Below are 26,924 nucleotides of genomic sequence, written 5' to 3' on the forward strand. Positions count from 1 at the left end.
CTCTTCTCAAATACTCTAAGGGATTATTGTACAATCAGGCAGAGAACGAGTTTCTTTGCCTCTCTCTCTCTTTTTAATGCTATTGTCATCCTCCATAGTCTCTAGGAGACTGTTCTGTCTCTGGAATATTGTACCCAGAAGGATGCCATTGTCATTAGACAGTAGAGATACATGTCTATGTAAAATTTAACAGCTATAATTTCCTCTCTGCCTCTATCTATGTCGCAGTACATAGCAAAACCACACTGATTAATGCCAAAAGGCCAGATCAGTCAGTCATCCAGGCTGTTGTCCCTGTAACTACTGGAAAGTTTGCACCCCTATTCAGCAACAATAGGTTATTCTGATCTCCAGTGGACAAGCGTGTGTGTGTGTGTGTGTGTGTGTGTGTGTGTGTGTGTGTGTGTGTGTGTGTTTGCAGTCTTCTTTTCCCTCCGTCTCCAACTCAATGCTTCCTTTATCTCTATGTGAAGAGTAGCAATCTATCCTTTTCACCTTAGCGGTTTTTTTATGTGGCTTAGTGAGTGTATATTTACTTATCTATAACAACTACTATATTAACAATACCAGAGAAGGGAAGTTGCTACTCACCATATAGCAGAGATGCTGAGTTGCGATAGGCACAATAAAAAGATTCACACAATCATAGCTTTCGGCCATTAAGGCCTTTGTCAGCAGTAGACACATATACACACATGCACACACACATACTCACACTCACACAAACGCAACTTGCACACACGTCTGCAGTCTCAGAGAGCTCAAACTACACTGCGAGCAGCAGTACCAGTGCATGATGGGAGTGGCGACTGGGTGGGGGTAAGGAGGAGGCTGGGGTGGGGAGGGGAAGGGATAGTATGGTGGGAGTGGCGGACAGTGAAGTGTTGCAGTTTGGACGGAGGGCAGGAGAGATGGTGTGGAGGGGGAAGGGGTAAGTAGTGGAAAGGAGAGAAATAAAAAGAAATTAAAAGACTGGGTGTGGCAGTGAAATGATGGCTGTGTAGTGCTGGTATGGGAACAGGGAGAGGGCTGGATGGGTGAGGACAGTGACACCAGCTTTTCTGAACTGCGCAGGTGGGAACTTTCCCTGCAGTACATCCTACGTTCCCGTAACCCTCCTGGCCTCAACCTTCATTAGTCACTGTTAGTTTCAGCTCTCTGAGACTGCAGATGTGTGTGCAAGTTGCACTTGTGTGTGTGTGTGTGTGTGTGTGTGTGTGTGTGTGTCTACTGCTGACAAAGGCCTTAATGGCTGAAAGCTATGATTGTGTTAATCTTTTCATTGTGTCTATCGCGACTCAGCATCTCCTCTATATGGTGAGTAGCAACTTTCCTTCTCTGGTATTGTTACATTCCATCTGGATTTTTCCATTGTTTAACTACTATATTTATTTGTTCATGGAAATGAGTTTTAATTTTTTTAAGTTGTTTCACTTCCCTGAGGGCAAATTCACTGAAGAACTGTTGGATGAACACAATATCAAAGCATATTAGTTTCCACATGGAATATACATAATGTATTATGGTTGTCTGATATGTTCCACATTCATGAAGCTTTCCTCATTACGGCTGTATTGTTCAAACAGTGTATCTAATCTAATCTAAACGGAAAAGTTTTCAGTTTTTGGAATTTTTACTAAAAAATAAATAAATAAAAAATAAATCAATTGAAACAGATGATGCAGACAGGAGGAGGGTAAGATACTTTCACCAGAATGCTGAGATGAAGGGAATGGACAGGACACTAAACATGAAAAAAATCTTGAGCTCCGTAAATGACTGAAATTAGAATAGCATGACAGAGATTTGAAACATGACGTTTGCAAATGCAGCTTCTATACATTACCAATTCATCACTCGAGAGTCATATTTTACAAGTGCTAGGCAAGTCTGGCAAGAAACTAATAATCTAGCTTCTGATTTTCTGCTATGAAATATGGCACATTTTTTCAGGAATGATTTATTGCTATCTTCAAGCCAGTTCCACAGTATTTGCCAATCTAAATTTCCAAAAATGAAGAAACCAGTGAATTTTAACACATACCACATACTAAAATCAGTGTTTATTAAGTAGCCTAAGCTATTAGATATGCACTGGTCAGTAAGAACATTATGATCCAGCTCTGTCAAGGACATGACCATTCCAAAGTCAAATGGAGAGCACTTGACATAGTAAGAAGCTCAATACAGGTACCTGGGATAAAGGAAAGTCATTCAATCACTCCATGAGCAGAATGTGATGAAATCCATTAATTGATTTGGCAAAGTATGGACTGGTACACCTTTGTTGTTTGGAATGAGCATCATGGAAAATGACAAGCTTGTCAGATCCCTTTTTTCAAAATTATACCTTTTGAAGTATAGAGGATATAAAATGTAGACTGGCCACAGCAAGGAAAGCATTTCTGAAGAAGAGAAATTCATTAACATCGAGTATAGATTTAAGTGTCCAGAAGTCTTTTCTGAAAGTATTTGCATGGAGCATACTCATGTATGGAACTGAAACATGGACGATAAATAGTTTGGACAAGAAGATAATAGAAGCTTTTGAAATGTGGTGCTACAAAAGAATGTTGAAGATTAAACAGGTAGATCAAGTAAATAATGAGGAAGTACTGAATAGAATTGGGGAGAAGAGGAGTTTATGGGACAACATGACTAGAAGAAGGGATCGATTGGTAGGAAATGTTCTGAGGCATCAAGGGATCACCAGTTTAGTATTGGAGGGCAGTGTGGAGGGTAAAAATCGTAGAGGGAGACCAAGAGATGAACAGACTAAGCAGATTCAGATCTGTGGGTTGCAGTAGTTACTTGGAGATGAAGAAGCTTGCACAGGATGGAGTAGCATGGAGAGCTGCACCAAACCAGAGTTTGGACTAAAGACCACAACAACAACAACCTTCTGAAGCTGGATAAATGACATTAGAAATGGCATTAAATGTGCCACTCTTATCCAAGGATGTAGTTATCATAGAGCTACCTGTTCTGTAAAGTTCCCCTAAATTTGGCACATACCAACCTCATAAAGCACATCTAGATCAATGAACTCAAAAACTACTATCTCGAATTCTTTGTGAATTGTGTAATGTGCACATGGACACCTGGTGCTGTTTACTTCCCATCAAATACCACTGACATGTTGAATCTGTGCTGAGATAAAGTGCAGAGTCCGTCATGCAAAATTAAATGTGTACTGTCAAAATATTCCTTTTGATCCATGTATAAAAATATTTACATTTAAAGAAAACTGTTTATTTGTAAACATGCAGATTTGTCTCTTTTTTGCTTCTATCAACTAAGAGACTGGACTTTTGTTCTGAAGACAGCCATTCAGATTTACGTTTTCTATGATTTCCCAAAATCACTTACAGTGTTTCCAGGATAGTTCCTTTGAAAGAGAATGGTCAATTTCTTTCCCAAATGAGAAACTGCATTTCATCTCTGATGACCTCATCATTGATGGGACATTTACGCTTATCTTCCATTTTCCTTTCTGCACAGGTCACTCAGCATAAATAAATCCACAGTAAAATTTGTGGTGTGCTATAGTATGGTTAATATAGTACACCTTTAATTAATTAAAATATATTAGGGTGTTTATTTCCTTGTCTTATACATATTTACACATTTTCAGCGTTTTTTGACATTTATTTCTGAATAAAGGACTACATTTTGATTTTTCCACAGTAACAGGAAGTTTTGTGAATACTTCTCATATACTGGGTTTGTATTTTTATTGTGTGCTAGAATTCTGCCTTTATTCAAGAGCACCAAGATTCTTTCAAAGAGCTCTAATAATATTTAGACTCCTCCAGCTACTGAGTAGTTAGTGCAACAGTTGTATCAAAAGTAAAATTAACTTGAGAAAACTATTAAGATGATGAGAAGACAGAATGGTTGACCAGCTCTTGCTTTCAGGAACCGAAATTCAAAATACGACTAACACATGCAAATGAAACTAGAAAGAAACTATCTTAGCTTTGAGACCTAACCTCCTGAAAGCAAATACTGACCATCCTTTACCTTTTTCAGTAATTGAACAATTACTGAAGCAGACTGGACTCTGAATTCTGTACATGAAGACATCCTCATCGGTAAATTTTCTGTAAGTGGAATACACCTTCATTCAGAGCTCCAGATGAACATTACTGAGAAGGACGATACTATAAAAAACAAAACTTGGCATCCTAAACATCAGACGGTAGGGTGCTAGAGCCTTTAATTGTGGAGGTAGAATAGAGAACCTGAAAAGTGAATGGATAGGTTGAAAGATGTAGAATTACAGGAAGATACAGAAGATGGATTCCCCACATGGAAAAATTCAAGAACCCTATAGAGGAAAGAGAAATAGCTGTATGAACTTCAAAGAGGTCTGGTGGCAAGTCAGTGCTATTCAAGGGATGCTGAAGAGTGAAGGAATAGGTAACAGTACTAAACAAAGGATAAAAGCTTAGAAGACTGTGTTATGGAAAGGGAATAGAAAGTGGATGAAACTGAGTTGGGGGTGTGATAGAGCAAGAAGAATTTGACAAAATGCTGAAAGAACTGAGTCGAAACAAGCTGCTCAGAGTAGATGACATTTCCTCTGACTATTAACATCCTTGGAAGGGCTAATCATGACAAAACTGGTATTCAGGATAAATGAGGCAAAATAATATCAAACACAGAGAATCATCTATTGAAAAAATGGTCATTCCATTCAACTGATCTTCCAAGACCTATGCCATCTCTGACAGAATAAAAATATTATCTGTGAACCTCGAAGTTATTATTTGTTGTGCTTTTCCACATTAGCTTAATAAGTCATGACTGCAAAATATCAACACTAATTATCTGCGGAAGAATGGTATAACTCACTGAGGCTGATCTGAGTAATTCGATTTGGGTTTCATAAATCTAAATTCATAGCATTTGTAGAACTAGAAATAGTATTAGAGAATATCGATCAGAATATACTCCGAATATGGAAGGTAGCAGGGATCAAATGCAAAGAATAAAATGTTACCAGTAAGTTGTATGGACACCAGACTGCAGTCATACGAGTCAAAAGGCGCGAAATGGAGGCAGTAGTTAACAAGGAAGTGGTACTGGATCATTCGTGTTATACAATCTGTACACTGACAAGCAGTAAAGGAAACTAAGGAGGAATGTGGAAAAGCACAACAAATAATAACTTCGAGGTTCACAGATAATATTTTTATTCTGTCAGAGATGGCATAGGTCTTGGACGATCAGTTGAATGGAATGACCATTTTTTCAGTAGATGATGTAAGATGGATATCAACAAAGGAAAATAAGAGTAAGGGAATGTAGTTGAATTAATTTGTGTGATGCTGACAAAATTAGATCAGGAAATGAGACATTAAGAGTAGACAATGAATGAAATATAGAGGATATAAAATGCAGACACGAAATAGGATGAAAAGCCTTCCTGAAAAAGAGAAATTTATTCATACTGAATAAAAATTTAGTGGATAAGAAGCTGCTTCTTTATGTAATTGTCTGGAGTGCAATCTTGTATGAAAGAGAAACATGGATGGTAACTAGTACAGACAGACAAAGAAAATAAAGATTTTGAACTGTTGTACTACAGAAGAATGCTGAAGATAAGATCCTGAGGCATCAAGGAATAGTTAATTTGGTAATTAATCCAATCAATGAAGAAATATTAGGGGAAAAAATTCATGCAGCTGCAAATTTTTGTACCATGGTAGGGGGAAGTGTCGCAAACAAGATACCAAAAATCCCCATATGTGAAATGTGAGGGGAGGGGAGGGGAGGGGAGGGGAGGGGAGGGGAGGGGGGCACTTAAAGGTCACTTTTTAAAATTTTTCTTGAATAACTCGAAACTGCAGCTTCTAGAGGGAAAAAGTTCCCAGTACACAACTAAACTACATTAAAATTCGTACCAAAAAGGTTCTATTACTTTCTGGCCAGGGCTAGTAGTTTCCATATTGCAGGGGATGGAAAAGTCAGAGATTATTAAAAATAGTGTCTTAATGGTGTATAATTAATGTGTGTTGTTAAATGAAATCAGTTAAGAACAGATATTAAATGTGAATGTCCCCTTCTTCATATGTTTGCATACTGAAGAGGGAGCAGGTGATACACCACTCTATCTGCCCCACAAATGACTGGGTGTTTCACAAAATTACACCAAATCTCTGCAGCATACCTTCCAAATCACTAGTGATGCAGTATGCAGATACCAGGGGTTTGGGGATTTGGGGGGGGGGGGGGGGGGGGGGTGGTATTTTCCACAAAATGCGTTAACACATCATGGAATATTCAGATATGAATTAGTAATAAAATTAAGGCAAGAAATACATAGGAACAGAATCTACATAAATCTTTGGGCTCTGTTCTTCACTGCTAGAACAGAAATTGATTCTTAGTCATCATGCATGGCAGCTGTAGCACTCTTCAGGGAAAGGCTACCTTCTCCACTATGAGCACTGCTCATTTTCTGAGCTATGGACAGACTATATCTTCCCAGCATTTCCTGTTTGGTTCGTTGGTTGGTTGGGCGGAGGGAATCAAACAGCAAGTTCATCGGTCCCATTGGATTATGGAAGGACGAGGAAGGAAGGAAGGAAGTTGGGTGTTCCCTTTCAAAGGAACCATTCCAGCATTTGCCTGAAGCTATTGAAGGAAATTCACAGAAAACCTAAATCAGGGTGGCCAGACGTGGGTTTGAACTGCCGTCCTCCTGAATGCGAGTCCAGTGTGCTAACCACTGCACCACCTCACTCAGTAGCATTTCCTGTCCAGTTCTCTTATCTGAGCAGACAAAGTTACTTCACTGAGTTTGAGTTTATATAGTGAAGTTATTTTTAGTTTATTAAATGTGTACTTATTTGCAGGTGTTAAGTAAGCTATTATGTAAAAAGCTCAACAGGTAGAGCTCTCAGCTGTTTACCACACTGTAGAGCCTGTTCCAAGTTCAATATGTATTCAACAATGGCAATTTCATTGTCTGCACTACCACTGGCTGTAAAGCATGAGGCATATCAAATGCATTACCCCAGCCTCAGCTCCCAACATCTGAAGAGGCCCAGAGGCTTAATTTGTCTCCCAGAGCAAAAGAATTAGGTCACTGAAGTTACAGAACTTCATATATTTCAGCATAAATCAAGCAGTGCATTACAGCAGATTACTGTTCTTGATCTGAACATGATCACTCCCATTTCAGCAGACATACACACACTCTTTGGAAGATATACTGTGGGTGTGTGATAAGCAGTTCCAATAAAGTAAAGTCATATGGCACAAATGGCTGGGAGAACCCAAGTGTAGGTCAGCTGCCTAATTGGAAAGGTTTTCCCTATCCTCCATACCCGCAGGCACATTTGCTTCATGAAGTATGAGAGGTATGTGTGTATGTGTATTTGTTAAGATCCTTGTACTGGTATGTGTGTGTGTGTGTGTGTGTGTGTGTGTGTGTGTGTGGTGTGTCGTGTTTGTGTTGGAGATGGTGGTTAGAGAAGGGAGAAGGTGAAACCCAGTGCCAGCATATAGCCTCATCTCTCGAATAGCACCAGAGGGTCCAGAAAGCTTATAACCCCATCCGACAGATAGTCATTAACAATTTCACATGCCGTCAAGTCACGAGATGCTGTGGACAGGTCGGGAGTTGAATTCAGGACATTGGCGCAATGACTAGTGATTAAAGGCTTTGCCATAAAGGCAAAGGGAAATTTGTGAATGGCATGCAGCATACTTGGATTGTCACTCATCCAAGTACTGGCCATTCCTGATGGTGTGTATTCACTTTGATGCGACTGGTAACTGGTGTTTCCACCTCGGCATGGTCATTGACAGAGGCTGCACTTAATGTAGACTACACTACAAGTGACAGTAATTCCTGACTGGAAGAAGCTTATACAGTTTACCAGTATCAGAATTAATGCTGAGAGAAGTTCAGTAGCCTTCTGGTCATTCATTAATTCACCACCAAGTTACTACAACACAATTGGCTTTACAATATACTGTCAATGACAGACAGCACAAAGGTTCTAGATTTATCAGTCCAATTACATTGCCATCAACTCTACAAAGGTCACTGATATTATCAGCTTTACAAATTATATGCTTCTGTGTTTATAGGAATGTATTTTACATAAAAGCTCACTTAACAACAGCAAATTAATACTCATTTAATAAATTGAAAATAAATCCACTATATAAACATGACTTCGGTGAAGTTATTTTGTTTACTCACATAAGAGTAATGGACAAAAATGCTGGGGAGATATAGTCTGTCTGCAGAATGAAAACTGAGTACCACTCATGGTGGCAGAAGTTGCATTGCCCAGAAGACTAGACTAATTTTAAATGCTGCGTCACACCAGTCTTTGGAATCAAGACCACAGTCAAATTTGTATTGTTAAGGAATTTATATCAATTGAGAAAAATGAATTTTCCAAATTTCTCTTCTTCAGAAACGCTTTCCTTGCCTTAGCCAGTCTACATTTTACATCCTCTCCAATTTGACCATAGTCAGTTATTTTGCTCCCCAAAGAGCAAAACTCATCTAGTACTTTAAAAGTGCCCCTTTTCCTAATCTAATTCCCTCAGTATCACCTGATTTAATTCTACTATATTCCATTATCCTTGTTTTGCTTTTCATTATCTTCATCTTATATGTTCCTTTCAAAACACTGTCCATTCCATTTGACTGCTCTTCCAGGCCCATTGCTGTCTCTGACAGAATTACAATGTTGTTGGCAAACCTCAAAGTTTTTATTTCTTCTCCATGGATTTTAATTCCCTACTCCAAGTTTTTCTTTTGTTTCCTTTACTGCTTGCTCAATATACAGATTGAATAACATCAGGGATAGGCTACAACCCTGTCTCACTCCCTTCTCAAACACTGCTTCCCTTTCATGCCCCTTGACTCTTAGACCTGCCTTCCGGTTTCTGTACAAACTGTAAATAGCCTTTCGCTCCCTGTATTTTACCCCTGCCACCTTCAGAATTTGAAAAACAGTATTCCAGTCAACATTGTCAAATGTTAGAAACATAGGTTTGTCTTTCGTTAACCTATATTCTAAGATAAGTCGTAGGGTCAGTATTACCCTGCGTGTTCCAACATTTCTACAGAATCCAAACTGATCTTCCCGAAGGTTGACTTCTAGCAGTTATTTCACTCATCTGTAAAGAATTAATGTTAGTATTTTGCAATTGTGACTTATTAAACTGATAGCTCAATAATTTTTACACCTGTCAACACCGGCTTGCTTTGGGATTGGAATTATAATATTCTTCTTGAAATCTGAGGGTATTTCACCCGTCTCATACATCTAGCTCACCAGATGGTAGAGTTTTGTCATGGCTGGCTCTCCCAAGGCTATCAGTAGTCGTAATGGAATGTTTTTTATTCCCGGGATCTTATTTTGACTTACATCTTTCAGTGCTCTGTCATATTCTGCACGCAGTATTGTGTCTCCCATTTCATCTTCATCTACATCCTCTTCCATTTCCATAATATTGCCCTCAAGTACATTGCCCTTGCAATAGGCCCTCTATATACTCCTTCCACTTTTCTGCTTTCCCTTATTTGCTTAGGACCGGTTTTCTATTTGAGCTCTTGATATTCATACAGGTGGTTCTCTTTTCTCCAAAGGTATCTTTAATTTTAATTTTCCTGTAGGCAATATCTATCTTCCCCTAGTGATATGTGCTTCTACATCTTTACATTTGTCCTCTAGCCATCCCCACTCAACCATTTTACACTTCCTGTCTATCTCATTTTTGAGACGTTTGTATTCCTTTTTGCCTGCTTCATCTACTGCATTTTTATATTTTCTCCTTTCATAAATTCAATTCAATATCTCTTCTGTTACCCATGGATTTTTACATACTTGATCCTCTGCTGTCTTGACTACTTCATCTGTTAAAGCAACCCATTCTTTTTCTACTGCATTTCTTTCCCCTGTTCTTGTCAATCATTCACTAATGCTCTCTCTGAAACTCTCTATAACCACTGGTTCTTTCAGTTTATCCAGGTCCCATGCCCTCAAATTCCTACCTTTCTTCAGTTTTATTCTACAGTTCATAGCCAATAATTGTGGTCAGAGTCCACATCTGCCCCTGTAAATGCCTTACAATTTAAAACCTGGTTCCTAATTCTATGTCTTACCATTACATAATCAATTTCAAACCTTCCAGTGTCTCCAGGCCTCTTCCACATATACAACCTTCTTTCACAATTCTTAAATAAAATGTTAGCTATGATTAAGTTATGCTCTGTGTAAAGTTCTACCAGGCGGCTTCCTCTTTCATTTCTTACCCCCAATCCACATTCACCTACTTATCCTCTCTTTCTTTTCCTACTACTGAATTCCAGTACCCCATGACTATTAAATTTTCATCTCCCTTAACTCTCTGAATAATTTCTTTTATTGCATCATACATTTTTTTTCAATCTCTTCATAATCTGTGGAGCTAGGTGGCATATAATCTTGTACTTCTGTGGTAGGCGTGGGCTTCATGTCTATCTTGGCTACAATAACGCGTTCACTATGCTGTTCCTAGTAGCTTATCCACATTTCTATTTTTTTTATTCATTATTAAACATACTCCTGCATTACCCCTATTTGATTTTGTATTTATAACCCTGTATTCACCCAGAAGCCTTGTTCCTCCTGCCACCGAACTTCACTAATTCCCATTATATCTAACTTCAATCTATCCATTTCCCTTTTTAAATTTTCTACCCACCCTGCCCAATTAAGGGATCTGACATTCCACACTCCAATCCATAGAACGCCAGTTTTGTTTCTCATGATAATGATGTCCCCCTGAGTAGTCCCCGTCCATATATCCGAATGGGGGACTATTTTACCTCCGGAATATTTTACCTAAGAGGACACCATCATCATTTAATCATACAGTAAAGCTGCGTGCCCTCAGGAAAAATTATGGCTGTAGTTTCCCCTTGCTTTCAGTCATTCACAGTACTAGCACAGCAAGGTCTTTTTGGTTTATCTTACAATGCCAGATCAGTCAATTATCCAGACTGTTACATCTGCAACTACTGAAAAGGCTGCTGCCCCTCTTCAGGAACAACATGTTTGTCTGGCCTCTCAACAGGTAACCCTCCATTGTGGTTGCACCTATGGTACAGCTCTCTGTATCACTCTTGTTATCTATGCAACTCCCATGTTGCACATTTATGTAGGTGTTCAAGATGTTCTATGGACTTTCCTCTCCACTGAATCTCTTACCAAAATATTTTAATTTAGTTGAAATATACAGTCAAACACCTTTCGTAAGTCTCAGAAAAGACTAGTGGCCTGTAATTTATTAACTCTATCCTTGCTGTATGTATAACTAGTCTCCTAAATATAATAAATCTTCAGAAACTCAAACTGAGGACTTTGGGGATGCACCAGTCGTGGTAAGACGGTGGAGAAGTTCATATACTGTAAATATAATTCTGGAACATTCACGTCAATGCTGTGCTGGATTGAAAGGCAGTTTGTATTCCTGCACACAACTCTGTTTAATGTGTAGCTGCTGGAAGTTTCATTATTGTATGTCTGTTAGTTATTGTGCGGGGCTGTATTGAGTAGAATGTTGTGTTACACAATTTGCGAATTTTGAGATGACAAAGTTAGAGGAGCAACGCATCTACATTAAATTTTGTGTGAAACTCAAGAAAACCTTTACAGAGACACACCAAATGATGCAGGAAGCCTACAGTGATGAATGCTTAGGTCGTACTCGGTGTTATGAATAGATCACATGGTTTAAAAATGGCCTGATGGAAGATAAAGATGACCCTCATTCAGAACACCCTTCAACGTCTACCGACGACGCTCATGTCAGGAATGTCAACGAAATTGTGCATGCTAATCAAAGACTGACTGTCCGAGAGATTGCAGAGGAATGCAACATTTCAGTTGGATTGTGTCATAAAATCCTGACACAGCATCTTGGAATGCATTGTGTCACCACCAAGTTCGACCCACAGCTCATGAGTCAAGAGCAGAATAACCTTTGCCTCGAAACCTGTGAAGAGCCTATGGATCGCACAAATGAGAATGAGATGTTTTTCATGACAATCATAACAGGTGATGAGATATGGGTCTATGGTTATGATGTTGAGAGCAAGGTTCAGTCTGCACAATGTGTCAGGAAAGATTCTCCAAGACCAACAAAAGCTCGTCAGGCGGGGTCAAATGTCGAAGCCATGCCGATAGTTTTCTTTAACTCTCAAGGATTTGTCCATCATAACTTTGTGCTACAGGGACACACTGTTAATCGATGATACTAGGTGGGACTTGTTGCAATTCCTGCACAAAAGTGTGAGAAAGAAACGGCCTGAAATGTGGTGAGATAATTCATGGCTCTCACATCATGATAACACACCAGCGCATTCATCCCCATTGATGCGTGACTACTGCACAAAAAATGAAATCACTATGCTGCCTCATTCTCCGTACTCTCCAGATGTGGTCCCTGCAGACTTTTTTTTTTACTTCCAAACTTGAGAATCCCATTGAAAGGATGAAGATTTGCAACAATAGACCAGATAAAAGAACATCTGCAGACAGCACTTTGTGCGATTCAGCAAGAGGCATCCCAATATTGCTTCCGGAAGTGGAAATGGTGTTGGGACTGGTGTATCAATTGTGGTGGGGAGTATTTTGATTGAGACCATGCACAATAAGTAAGGTAAGTGTAGAACAATTTTGTAGGCAAAGTTCCAGAAATTTTTTGAACAGAGCTCATATACATTCGATGTAGCTTTCATTCATTTCCACCATTTGCAACTGATAACTGTAGGTATTTGGAAATATCTTTTTATGAATTTTATTATTATTGTTATTGGCAAAATACTGGCTTCAAACTTTTGTCTTTTTCTTTACTCCTCATCTTGCCACATATTCCTTCCATTTAGCCGGCATTCAGTGTAATGTGATCCATAACTGGTAGACATCTGGCCCTCTAATATTTTGAAGTGTTTGTTAGCTACAATTGATTTTGCTCTGCTTAATGTACACATTACATATTTTGCTATGTCAATAACCTCAATAATTTTCATCATCATCATCATTACTATAATTATGAAACTTGATACGGCTACTGAAAAAAAGGAGCAACTAAAAAGTATCTTTAATGACCTGAAGTTAATATACAGTTAACATAAACAGCTAGACGTTAGTATAGCGTATCTTACTGTACGTTTCTGGACATAATGCCCCAGAGAAAAAAAGATAAATGAACTGAATCAAGAATATGATACTGTTTCATAGTACAACTGGTTGTTTGTTATATTGTATAAACGAACTAAACAACTGTTATAACAAAATATAATAAAATATACAGTAAACAAATTTTTGTATAAAAAAGAAACTCGTGCAATTTAGTTTAAAAAAATGAACCATGCAAAACATAAAAATAAATGATTATGTGCAATTAGTAGCTTTACATGATTTTATGAGTTTGTTTCAGAAATGTGAAACTCAAAATCATTTGATTATTTCTGAATGGGATGTGTAGGATACACATCAAAGGCCAATTATGAACAGGAGCTTTGATCTTTTAATGCCGTGTATTTTCCATGCTTCAGACTTTTCCCACGTAAATGAAATTATTAAAAAATTGATGTTAGCAAACATGATTAATAAAAGGGAAATGAATGTAGTTTTTATAGAATAACCAGCATTGCCAGACAGCTGCAAGTTGGGAAAACTGAAGACCTCACACAATGAACTCACTAAGAGGTTGCCTCTACAGTTTTGTTTGTGTAAATGGCTTTTTAAGTCAAATGATGCTTCCATATTTCTTGGCTCCATCTTTCAATCTGAACACACAAATTTACGAAAAATGCTTTTCAAACAACCGAATTATTTAGTTGTGCACTTCATACTTTGTTTGATCTTACACAGTTAGAAAAAAAAAAAAAAAAAAAGCAAAAATGTGTCTATTCATACAAATGAATAAAAAATGTTTTCTTTAATTATTCATTTCATTTAAATAAATTTACATCTATTTTATTTACATATTTACAACTTGTCTTGTATCACATATCTCCAGTACTCCACATAACAATATTTACAGTCAGTTTGAATTATTTTATAGTTTACAATAAAACTGCACTGTGCACAAATGTCTTTTTGGATTCACATGTGTATGAAAATGAATAAGCTGGCTGGAATTCATCTTTTCCCCATTTGGGAGGAGAAACAATATTTAATAACATGGACTGGTAAACATCTACTTCCAAATATCTGATATGTAATGGCTCAAAAAGCATTGAGTTAGCTCGAACCATATTAACAAACTGATAATCATAACTGTTACAATGAGAAAGGACAAAAAGAGGAATTTTAACAATTTCCCAAAACAGAAAGAGTTTTATTACTTTTTTCGATCATTTCAGCCTAGGAATGTCTGTTGAGACTTTAAACAACACAATAGATCTACTAAATTCAATGCTATGTAAGTAATCACCATCTTCTAGACAGCAAAACACAAAGTACAATAAATACAAAAAATAAGTATGAGCAGACAGAGAAAAGTGAAAGCAAACTTTTCTTTTCTTTGCTTTTTACAATAAAGTAATTTGCTTACTGCTTATAGCAGTATAATGAAAAAGTACTGGAACACTAATATTTATTATTTTTAAATGACATTTGTTAACAGTAGGTATCATATATATTTATACTTTTGTTAATGACAATGCTGTAAAGCCAAAATAATTAAGGGTTCATACCATATAATAAATATGACCTTCTGTTAAAATTAATTCTTGTATTCACTAAAATGTATTGTGACATTTTGGACATACTGCTAAGAAATAAAAACACATATTTTAATAAGTTCTGGAAATGTTTATTTTTTATAAGTTCTACACTCAAATCAATTGTAATTTGACGCTGTTATCTCAAGTGCTTTGGAATCATTCTCCATGCCAGTTTCCTGATCAGTAATCTTCCTTGTTTAACATCTGATCAGAATTTCTCTCTGTAGAGTGTCCTGTTGCAATATACACAAATGGTAACATTCTGTGCATATTTTACAAAGTAAATACGCATTTTAATAAATTCCAAAAATGTTTATTTTTTTCTCATATCCACCACTGAATCAGTTGTAGTTTGACACAGTTTCTTCAAGTGCTCTGTGATCCTTCTCCATGCCAGTTACCAAATCAGCCATATTTCTTGTTTATTACCTGATCAGAAAATATTCTCTGTAGTTTGTGTGTTGCAATATACACACTTGATAAGAAAATTCAATACTAATTCTTGTTGTGAGATATATCTGCATCAGTCTGTTTTTTCATTAAATGTTTGTCCACTTCCTTTTATAAAATTATCAATTATCTATATTCCCAATCATATCACCTGCATTCTTAGATCTTTCAAATTAAAAATAAACTAAAAATCAAGACTGTTTTGCATATGTATGTGAGCACTATGTGATACCTATAAAATACAAGTCTCAAAACATGCAAAGAGAACTATTTATTCTTTCTACTTTATGCAGATTTAAGTCTCAACAATCATTATTTATTTTTGTATTAAGGGATAGTTATCTGCTTTTGTTTATTTTTGTTCATTCTTTCAGGCTACAGGTTACCTCTGTGCCGCCAGTTGATGCAAAACAGTCTCCACAATTTATTGCAGTAAATGTTATGCAAGATGTTCTGAGTTTAACTTAACTTTTTAGTAGCTTGAGTCATTTTATATACTCAGTACTGTACACTACACTTCTCAACAGTTATATTCTGCTAAAATCAAATTCAACAAACACTTGCCTTGGAGTGTCATTTTTCCTTTATGGATCTAAAACATAGTGTTGATTCCAAATGACAGTAGTTTTACTACATTAATGCATGTTTGTATTTATTTCTATTTATATTGTGCAAGTGTATTTCATCTAACAGTATATAACATACAAAAATCTTCAGAACATTATCAGACTTTACTTTTGTTTTAAAACAAACAAGCCATTTGGTTGTTCCTGTTTCAGAAAAAAAAAAAATTATTGGTCTCTCTGTAACATCATTTTTAGTAGTGGTGGTTTTAAATAGCCAGTGTTTATACTTCCTCAATTTTACAGCAACAAGAAAACGTTTTGAAACAATTAATTCTGGCTGCTGATTAGGTAATAAATTTCTGGTAGTACTGGATATTTTGGAAAAATATCAAATAATTTATAATTTAGACGAGGTACAGAGCAATAAAGGAAGACAATGTAACTTGTCTTGAGCTCTGCATAACACAGCAGGACTCATTCTGTGTGTTTAGTAGCTAATAACAAATGACTGTTACTTTCAAGAAGCACATGTATTAAAAGCCATATACTTACTACTTTTCCCCATTAATATTTTTGAAAATTCTTGTTTACCTTCCTTCTTTCTGTTAGCACTTTGGAGTCCTTCAGCATACACATACAAATAAAATACACTCTACAAATTCTCCTCATATTACAGCATTTTTCCAGTCTTTGCAGCTGCTATTCATGTTATAGATGTATCAGTATGAATTCTCATAAGATGTCTTTGTAACTACATTCCCTTAGTAGTTATTGAAATCTGCATTTTCTTATTTTCTTGCATGTTCTTCATGAACTTGTACTCTGTTGATCAGCTTTTAAATTCTTGTGATGTGAATGCCATATTCCATTCAAAATTCTTCTGCTGCTAGTTATTTTTCTTCACATATCAAACACCTACCATTCAAGTCATGCCTTGTTCACATTTTCTTAGCACTATAGTCTTGCATACCATTATAAAAAATGCAGTGTTCATCCTCTCTTTCTCTCTCTTTTTTTACTACTATCCATTTCAATTCGGCTTTAACTTCTATTCATAATGATACTTGAAAACTTCATGAATTTTTCCTTTGGTTCATTATTATATGTGTATTACAAAACAACAAATTTATAACACAGGTTTTCTTCTGCCTTACAATAGATCCTTTATGTGCTGTTTATTTTTTACTTGTTCCACAATACTACATTTAATTTATTATCAGTTGATTTTCGAGTTACTGAGGTCACAAAATTTGTTGTTAATGATGGTGTGAAGAAGCAGACATTTGAGAACACTTTTAACAATAATTATAAAAAGTGGCAACAACAAAGAGGGGAAATTTAAAATCTGATATAAGTAATTCTGTGCACAATCAAGATCAAATTACTTCAATAGTAGCCCGTAAAAAGTGCATTACTGTCCTCGATGGAACTCTCTGTGGCAGAACCAACCTGATCAGAATTTTCTTCCAGTCCGTCTATATCCATAACCACTTTACTTTTATATGGCTGAAGGTTCAAACAGCGCCTTTGTCTGCATACTTGATGTGTCCTGAGATTTAGACATGGAGGGCATTTGCCACATTTTTCATTCTTGCATCCTTTGCACTGACCACACCGTTGCTTGCGGCCCTTAAATGTTAATGTTTTTCCTGATTTAGAGGTGCCCCTCTTAGATGAGCATTCATTGAATGAGGACTCTAATACCTCATTTTGCAGTTTCTTTCCTGGCGGCCTCCGGTTATTTTTATATGGTACTGATTCCAAGGGCTGAATTTGTAAAGGAAGGAAAACAAAAACAAAAAAATAAAGAAAAGCCTACTAAAAGAAATAAATCTGCCATAAGATTAACATGCTTTATAACACTACTGTACAGTGTTAACAAATAAATAAAAGAGAAAGAAGAGGTCTAAAGCACATTCACAAAAGTAAGTGAGCTACATCTTACAATTTGGAAAGTGACTAAGGTAAAACTCCAAAATTATTATGGAATGAAATTCCTCTACTGGGGTACGTATAGGAATATTATTTCGCCTTAATTATAACTTGCATCTAACCAAGCACATATTATTCAAATTATATCATATAAACTCATCTATTGTAGTATAAAACCTTCTGCTCAACATGCATGTTCTGTTTCCAAATACAGAATATATCTGCTGTAAACCCTCATTACTAAATATGTAATGCTATCTACTTTCAATACAAAAATAGTGACTCACATATCAAGCACAGGGGATTTAAACATGACCCCGGCAATTTGGGTTTGCAGGGGTGTATTTCTTTTCTATGAAATAAATTTCCAGATCTAATGAAATTCAAAGCATGCAGTAGAAATCAGAAGACTGGCTATAATTTCTGTTTCCATTTACTGAAAGAAGACTTACGAAGACAGGTGCAAATTAACTCCCATAATACTTTTTTTTTTTTTTAAGTCTCTTTAATTCTACAGTAATCCGAAGGTTACCCAAATCCGCACTAACAATATCTCAAGTGCATCCTTCAAAGTACTCCATCAGCCTTGTGTAAACCTTTCAACTTTATGATACTTGGTCATTTTACACAGCTATTTTACTGCATATTTGTTCAAATGTCCTCAAGGGGCTGAGTGAAGTTGTTTCAGATCTATCCACTACAGAAAAAATATATGATGCAGTCAATGGAAATCAAAGGTGGTCAAAGTACTCAGAGAGAGAGAGAGAGAGAGAGAGAGAGGGAGAGAGAGAGAAGGAGGAGGAGGAGGAGGAGGAGAAGAAGAAGAATGGAAAATCCATGATAAAATGAAATCCCATATATGAGAATATATCATTACCCACCAACTAGAAGAGATATGAGCAGCAAACAGGCAGGATAAAGGAGATATATATGCCGCCCCCCCCCCCCCCCCTCTCTCTCTCTCTCTCTCTCTCTCTCTCTCTCTCTCTCTCTCTCTCTCTCTCTCTGTGTGTGTGTGTGTGTGTGTGTGTGTGTGTGTGGGGGGGGTTTTTTTTTTTACCAGTAGTGCAGTGTATGGCTTGGTGCAAAAGCAGAGCAATTTATCATTCTTTTATATGTACTCATTTGCTGCTCAGTGACTCTTACTTCTGGTAAGGTGATCTGTTCCAAATTAACTAAAGGTTATTACAGTGGACACCTCCTAAACCTAATTTGACAACTGCAATAGAATTTCAGTCTAACGTAAATTTATTTCCGGCCATAGCTGTGATTTATTAAGTTATATGTAAGTAAATACACTTAAGGCTGCAATCAATGCTTCAGAATAAATTAAATGAAAATATAAATTGTGCACAACTAATCATCATTATTTCCATTACAAAGTATCCACTCAAATGAGCTACGATGAAAGGTCAAGTCATTTACAGCATATTAGTGTGATTCTCTCTGCTGGTGCAGTGACTGGTCTAGAAAGAGCAAAAGGAGCCCAACCAATTGCTAACTGGGTAAAATAAGTCTGTTCCAAGAAATATGTTAGTTTTAAACATTATCATCATGTATTTATTTATCAGCATTATATCTTAAGAATCATATTTCTAGTTTTAAAATAAATATGGGGTATTTGGTTACTGTACTTAAGTATGACCAACTGTCTACCAATTCTGAAGCATCTCGGAGCATAAGGTAGGCACTGAATTTATGTCATGCTTCACTGTCATGTCTTCAGACACATAGCTGTTCTACTTTATGGGCCTCAGAGCAAATAATTATTTATGATAGAGGAATCCATGTATCCATTTAAAGTGGAAATGGACTTGAGAAAAATAACCCCTAATCCCACAGTACAGTAACAGTGAATGCACACCCAACATCTGATACTGGTTATCCTCTTTCCATTTCCTCTTTTCCATTCCATCTCCCCCCCCCCCCCCCCTGCCCTCCCTCCCCCTCCTCCTCCTCCTCCTCCTCCTCCTCTTCTTCTTCCAACTGCTAACTGGCATTTCATTGCTTCAAATACATAGCAAAACAGTAAGGACTATTGTCTATATGATGATAAATTCTTCTTAGTTTAGTTTATGTAATTGGTACATAAAAAATCTACTTACCAAGTGGCAGCAGAACACACACATAAAAGACTGTTGTGACTGGCAAGCTTTCGGAGCTAGTGGCTCCTTCTTCAGGCAGAAGGGATGAAGAGGAAGGAATAAGGGTGAAGAAAAAGGACTGGAGAGGTCTAGGAAAAGGGGTAGATTTTGGGAAAGTCGCCCAGAACTGTGGGTCAGGGGAGACTTACCGTATGGGACATACCCGTATGTTAAGTCTCCCCTGAACAGCTGTTCTGGGTGACTTTCCCAAAACCTACCCCTTTTCCTAGACCTCTCCAGTCCTTTTCCTTCAGGGTTCTTCCTGAAGGAGGAGCCACTGGCTCTGAAAGCTTGCCAATCACAACAGTCTTATGTGTGTGTTCTGCCACCACTTGGTGAGTAGATTTTTTATCTACCCAATTACATAATTTTATCAATAATTGATTGTTTTCATTGTTATTTGCATATCCAGTGGATCAAGTGTACGACGACTCACTATCATGGTAGATTCACACGCAAGATACTACATTCTGTGGAAACAAGATTATATGTTTGTCATTTATGTACCTGGATTTTTAAAGTGTTTTAACTCTACAACAAAATTTGGGAATTGTAACCCAAATATACTGTATATATTCAGCAATTTATCTGTGGACTGGGAGTAATTGTCAGGTGGAAATTATTTTAATTTGTTTTTAAAACTTTCACTATCTGAGAGCACCATTCATTCAAAAGGGAGATGGTCAAATATTTTTATGGCTTTGTACTTCACTACTTTCTGTGCTATAGTAGGGTTATGTTGTAGTCAGTGGATGCTGTGCTTGTTCCTAATGTTACATTTATAATTTTAAGGTCTGATTTTTCACAACCCCCATTGTAACACAGTGATGGCATTGTGATGTTGGTGTTAGTAGGCTTAACTTTCTAACAGCTATCTCCATGACATTTAAGAATGAACATATTCAGCAAGTTTCTGTGTGATTAATACTTTGTGTGTGTCTGTGAAACTGTCCCAGAAAATTATTCCATATAACATTAATGAATGGAAGTATGCAAAGTAAGCTAATTAATGGTTTCAACATGAAATCAGCAGTTACCCATAGATGAGATAATGCTGAACCCAAGTGCTTGAGAAGATCTATAATATGTGATTTACAATTCAAGTTCTGGTTGATATCTCAGTACTGCACTAGCTAAGGAAGGGAGACAGGAAGGGTAGGGGAGGGGAGGGAGAGGGCGAGAGAGAGAGAGAGAGAGAGAGAGAGAGAGAGAGAGAGAGAGTTTATGTTCATATGTATTGGTTTCAATTTGAACGCTACCCTGCAGCAATGAGAGACTGAACTACATCCATTTTAATGGTTTGCAAAATTTTATGATGAAATTGCTTCTGGTTCTCTGACAAGAAGTTGCAATGACACGTATTCCATTACATTTTTAACTGTCATGGAACTGGAAGGAAATCAGATAACAGAAACTGATCATTGTTGCACAACTTTCTTTAGCAAAAATTTGCACCATTTATCAACAGACAAGAACAATGCTTTACTTTATTTTCAGATATAATGTTAAGAGATTTCATATAATACCTGTGGTTGTAGAGAAATGACTTGCTTTCCAAATACTTGAGTCTGCTGCGTAACACTGCCAGTAGCTGAAGGTTCTTCTTGTGCTGTGTTTCCACTGATATGTCGGCATGCTCCTACATGCTGAGGCCAATGTTTTCTCTGCAAAATATTTTCCTAATGTAAACCATGGGCATATGTTACCAGGGAACTATCTATATACATTTGGTAAAATTGACATACCAATGCTGGTAACATGAAAAAGCTAATGCAAATGATACACCAAACTGTAACATGTTCTATAGAAAACTTACTGTTCTCTGCAAACATAACAGTTGCAAAAGCAACAAGAATCTAAGTTCATCATTTATAATGTGTTATAATTTAACTGTTCAATACACACTAAGGAAACACATAATATCCCAAAACATGATCAGATATTTAAGAATCACTAAGTAACTTCCACTTTTGAAAATTGTTTTACAAGACAAAGTGCAGATTCTATAATTACCTCAAAAGTGAACGGGTAAACTGGTTAAAGGTCCAAGTACAGCACAAATATATAAACTTCATTTTAACAAAACCAATTGAAAAAATGGCAAATAGCATGTTTTTCACGGGCCACCAGAATAGTGTAGACAAACATAATGGAAGGTAGCCCACTGAGCTGATGAGGACTGAGTGAAGTTGATTTGAGAATAGATTCTGAACATGGCAGGTGATGTCGCTGTCATGGATGCTGATAACCAGTATATCATCACTGAATCTGAACTAGACGCGGTGTTTAAGATGTTGGGTGGATAGGAAGGATTCCTCTAGATAAGTCCATAAATAGGAGGATACATTGCCGGAAAAAAGAAAAATTGCAACACCAAGAAGGAGTTGTAAGACATAAACCAAAGATTTTAGGCATGTTTCTACAGCTGAAAGATGATATCTATTCCAATTTCATCCCAGCTGCACAAGAGTGGCGATAGCAGCACTACTATGAGGATGCAAATCACGTTTCCTTGAAATATGTGATGTAACGGATGTGATCGTTAGCTATCTTTGAAATTGGTGAGTTGATACTAGTCAAGAATGCCTTTAAGGTGACAAAGACGCCATTATCAATGCCTCACTGAGTTTGAACAAGATTGCGTTATCAGGCTATGGGAAGCTGGATGTTCCTTCTGCAATATTTCATGAAGACTGTGCAGGAATGTGGCCACTGTACATGACTGCTAGCAGCAGTCACAAGAATGTACGGTCTCAAAAAGACTGGGGTCCGGACAGCCATGTGGCACTGCCATGGGGGGAAGACCTTTGTGTCCAGCGTATGGCTCTGGTACATTGTACTGAATCTGCAGCAGCAATTCGAGCATCAGTTGCCACCACAGTGACTCAATGAATTGTTACAAATCAGTTACTTCAGGACAGCTCTGAGCCAGATACCCTGTAGCATGCATTCCACTGACCCCAAACTGCCACCATTTGTGACTTCACACATGTCAAGCGAAAGCTCACTGGAGGGCACAGTTGAGGTCTGTTGGGTTTTCTGATGAAAGCTGGTCCTGCCTGAATGCCAGTGACAGCTGTGTGTTGGTTAGGGTGAAGGCACTTGAGGCCCCACAACCAACCTGTTTGTATACAAACACAATGGACCTACATCTGGAGTAATGGCCTGGGGTGCAGTTTTGTATGAGAGCAGGAGCACTCTCATGGTTATTCCATTCAGCCTGACTACAAATCTGTACGTCAATATGGTGACTCGACCTGCTGTGCTGCCATTCATGAACAGTATTCCAGGGGTGTTTCTCAACAGATTAATGCTTGCCCACATACTGCTGTTGTAACCCAACACGCCCTACAGTCTGTTGATATGTTGCCTTGGTCTGCTCAGTTACCAAATCTGTCTCTAATTGAGCACATATGGGACATCATCTGACTAGCATCATCCACGAACAGCACTATCCATCCCTGTTTGACTGATCAAGTGCAACAGGCATGGAACTCCATCCCACACACTGATAACTGACACCTGTACAACACAATGCATGAACGTTTGCATGCTGGCATTCAACATTCTTGTGGTTACACCTTTTGTGAACGTATCAGCATTTCACATTTGCAACGCATCTGTTTAGGATCAGCTGTCTATCTATTGATTTGATTATAAATTCTGAAATACAGCTATGTATTGCATTTCACCTGCAAGAGAGATGCTTTTACTCTTTGAAAAATGACACACACTGTTACAGTATCCGATTAGAACAGATGTGTACAAATCCTGAAGATAATTGTAACTTATTGTTGTCCGTCATTAAAGGTAATTTTATCTTACTTTGCTACTGTGACGAATTTGTTAAATAAATGTAAACATGGTCAATAGTAGTCAAAATTAGCTAATCGCATGATAAAATAAAAATCACTTTACAGCCATCTATGGACCAGGTTTACGTATATTAAACATCTGGAGGCTGTCGATCTCCACAAACATAAAATTTTAAGCATTTATTAAAGGCGTGGAAGGGAAGATACTATAATTTTCCTACAGGATAATACGATACGGTGTTGAATACGTATTTAAAACAAGTTTCATTTTATAAATGGTGCACTTCCAAGAGCGAATGTACATGCAAGGCTTCTGTAGGACCTTCGGACATTTGGTTCATGATGTTTGCTGATGAATCTCCATCATGGTCTTAGGATACATCAGGAGGCATTTTTACTGATAATTGAAGTAATCTGCTGTCCAGCTACACATTATTGAACCAAATGATAACTTACACTAGATCAGTTTCTCAAGCTTCTATACAAAGCCCTAAATACTAAAAGCAATTTACAGGGGACCAGTAGAGATCTGCAGTTGCTACTACACAACGAGCACGTTGAGCATCATTGATTACTGTCCTACAATTCTCAACAGGGACTACCAAACTTTCAATGACATACAGGAAGTAGTCTAATCAAGAGTATTCAAGACAGTGAAGGGAATGTGTATTTCATTTATATAGATAACGTCGAGTGAATTTAACTCAATTAGACTTTATTGAGAACCTTCCCTGCCACAAAAAATTTCATTTCAAGGAGCTTGCATTACTTACTTCAGTAGATTATTTCCTTCAGCTGTAGGAATAGTAACTTAAGTAACAACAGTTACTTATTTAACTAATCCCCTGCCCACATCTGAATTAAAAATAAAGGCAATGTTATATGAGAGAGTCGTCGTTAAATATTTTGGAGCAGTTTAGCTTGGAATGGAAAACTCGCAACATCATCAAGGAGACGCTCACGAATACGTCCTCTAAAGTCAGATTCATGGGTGAACTATCGGAACCTTTTGAGATCAGAACAGGGGTCCGACAAGGGGATGGTGCACTCGAAAAGGTTGTGAGGGAATGGAAAGCAAGAACAAGAGGGGGAATAAGACTTCGAACAAAAACCAAAGGAACCACGATTAAGTGTTCGGCATTTGCTTATGACATGGCGTTGCTTGCAGAAACATGAGAGGAGGCTAAAGAACAAATCGGCGAGTTAAAAGAGCAAGCAAGGAGATAGGACTTAAGATTTCTTACAAAAAAATGAAGATTATGACAAATATACTAGATACTTCTAAAAGAATTAAAGTAGGAGCTCAAAAAATAGAGGTGGTTAGGAGTTTCAAGCACCTAGGGGAATGGATTGAATGGAACAACCTTGAAGGGAAAGCAATGGAAGCAAGAAGGAGCGAAATGGAACTAGCTTTCCAGAAAACCAAAAACACATACAGTAAGAAAGCCATGTCTTGGAACACCAAAATAAGGCATTATAACACCAGCAGAAACGCTACTCATGGGAGGAAAATTTTGAGGAAGATCATGGGTCCCAAATTCCAAAATAACAAACAAGGTTTCTATAGAGGCAAAGCCCTCTATGCAAAGTCGGAGAGACTCTCGGAAACCATGAAGAAAAAGAAGGATTGGTTTCTATGGACACACACTCCAAATGAATCCTGACAGACTAACTAAATCTGACTTATTTTTAAGAGAGAGAGAGAGAGAGAGAGAGAGAGAGAGAGAGAGAGAGAGAGGACCAAGCCCAATTGGTTTAAGGAAATGGAAAAGGATTTGAGAGAACTCCAGATTACTGAAGTCATGTGAAAGAATTGTTACTAGCCTATTACTATATTACTGTGATTGTTGTATTGTACTGCATGTGTATTAATACTGGTGTTTGTACTGTTCCACATATATCTGTTGGAGAGAGTGAATTTATGTAAACCACAACAATGCAGAGCAGCCAGCCAGCCAGCCACAACTATGTGTGTCCTTCACAAATGAATTTCAATCTAACTACCTTCGGTGTCAAAGCAAACAGCAGGGGACCAAAAAAATGTACAGCAGATATCCACAACGGTGGAGGAACTGGCTTCAGGAAGTGAAGTGGTTATGGAACAACAAATCCTAATGAAACGAGAACAATTTGCCAAACAGATAGATAACTAAGCAGTGGGTAAAGAACAACAAGTTTTGCTATGTATCAAGAAAGGCATAAGGAAGCAGTTGAGAACATAACTAATGTTGGTTTACCCTCAAGGAATAAGGTGGATCAATAGCTAAAGGAAGTACAAGATCAGCTTGGAATAGAATTCACTAAATGGAAACATGCATGAAGGGTTTAGAAGATATGCAAGACGCAATCAAAGATGGTAGGAATGGTTGTATAGGAGACTGAAGACAACAAACACTATGTTATGAGTCACTATACAATTACACATGTGGATCAGTACAAGTACACCAGTCCAAGTGAACAGTCTTACAAGAACCATCATCTAATGTTTGCGCAAATGTGCTGATGGAGGAGAATGACAACTTCAAATGTTCTCTTCTGGTAAAAGAACCATGATTCCTAGTATGTTTATCCGTAGTTTTTGAGGAGTACTACAACAAGCATGGACAGGAAAAAAAAAGAAAAAAAACAGTTATGCATCTGGATATATGGAAGGAGATGGTAGTTTATGGGCTACAGTCATAATGGATGTCTACAAAACATACAAGAAATTTGAAGATGCACTGTAAAACTACTATTGGTCAAGAGGTACACAAGAAAGACTTATAAAGAAGGTCAATAATCCCACACCATTTTCATATATGAATGGAAACTTAAGAAGATACCTTGAGAAATATTTGAATAAAGCACATTATTGTGACTAAACAGTCGAACATAAGGGTATTTTAAGAATACTGAAGGCCAAGCTACCTGATAATAGGCAATCAAGTTACAATGACAATCAGAATAGAAACAACAGAAAGGAGATAAGTAATGTTGGTGTCCCAAGCAATAACAACATACAGCACGCAGGACAAAGACTGTAGAATGAGAATAACAATTTTAGACAAAACAGGAATAAACAATGAAGATATGGTAGAAGATACAATCCAGGCTACACCACAATAATAATCAGAAACACTTGAACCAGAATTTACCATAAACAAGACTTACAGATAATCAAGGATGGAGAAAACAAGTGCCAATAATCTCAGAGGTAGAAGAGACCAATAATTCAACAGGGCATAGATGTTTAAATGACAGATGACTGAGTCACACCCCAAAG

General features: G+C 37.3%; 1 protein-coding gene across 6 annotated transcripts in view; it reads right to left on the reverse strand.

Moving 5' to 3' along the window:
- The window catches only part of LOC124590946, a 278,651-nt gene that overhangs the window by 21,421 nt on the left and 230,306 nt on the right, over positions 1–26,924 (reverse strand). For 4 of the 6 annotated variants that reach the window (XM_047131688.1, XM_047131689.1, XM_047131687.1 and 1 more), the window contains 2 exons: positions 21,374–21,511; positions 17,221–17,538 (listed from right to left, as the gene is read on the reverse strand). In XM_047131688.1, the coding sequence (XP_046987644.1) occupies positions 17,221–17,538; positions 21,374–21,511 (456 nt within the window). Of the gene's footprint in view, positions 1–14,828; positions 15,185–17,220; positions 17,539–21,373; positions 21,512–26,924 lie in introns of those variants that run through there. The other 2 variants (XM_047131691.1, XM_047131690.1) reach the window with 2 other exon arrangements.

The sequence above is a fragment of the Schistocerca americana genome, chromosome 2 (genome assembly GCF_021461395.2).
Source record: "Schistocerca americana isolate TAMUIC-IGC-003095 chromosome 2, iqSchAmer2.1, whole genome shotgun sequence".
NCBI lineage: Eukaryota > Metazoa > Arthropoda > Insecta > Orthoptera > Acrididae > Schistocerca > Schistocerca americana.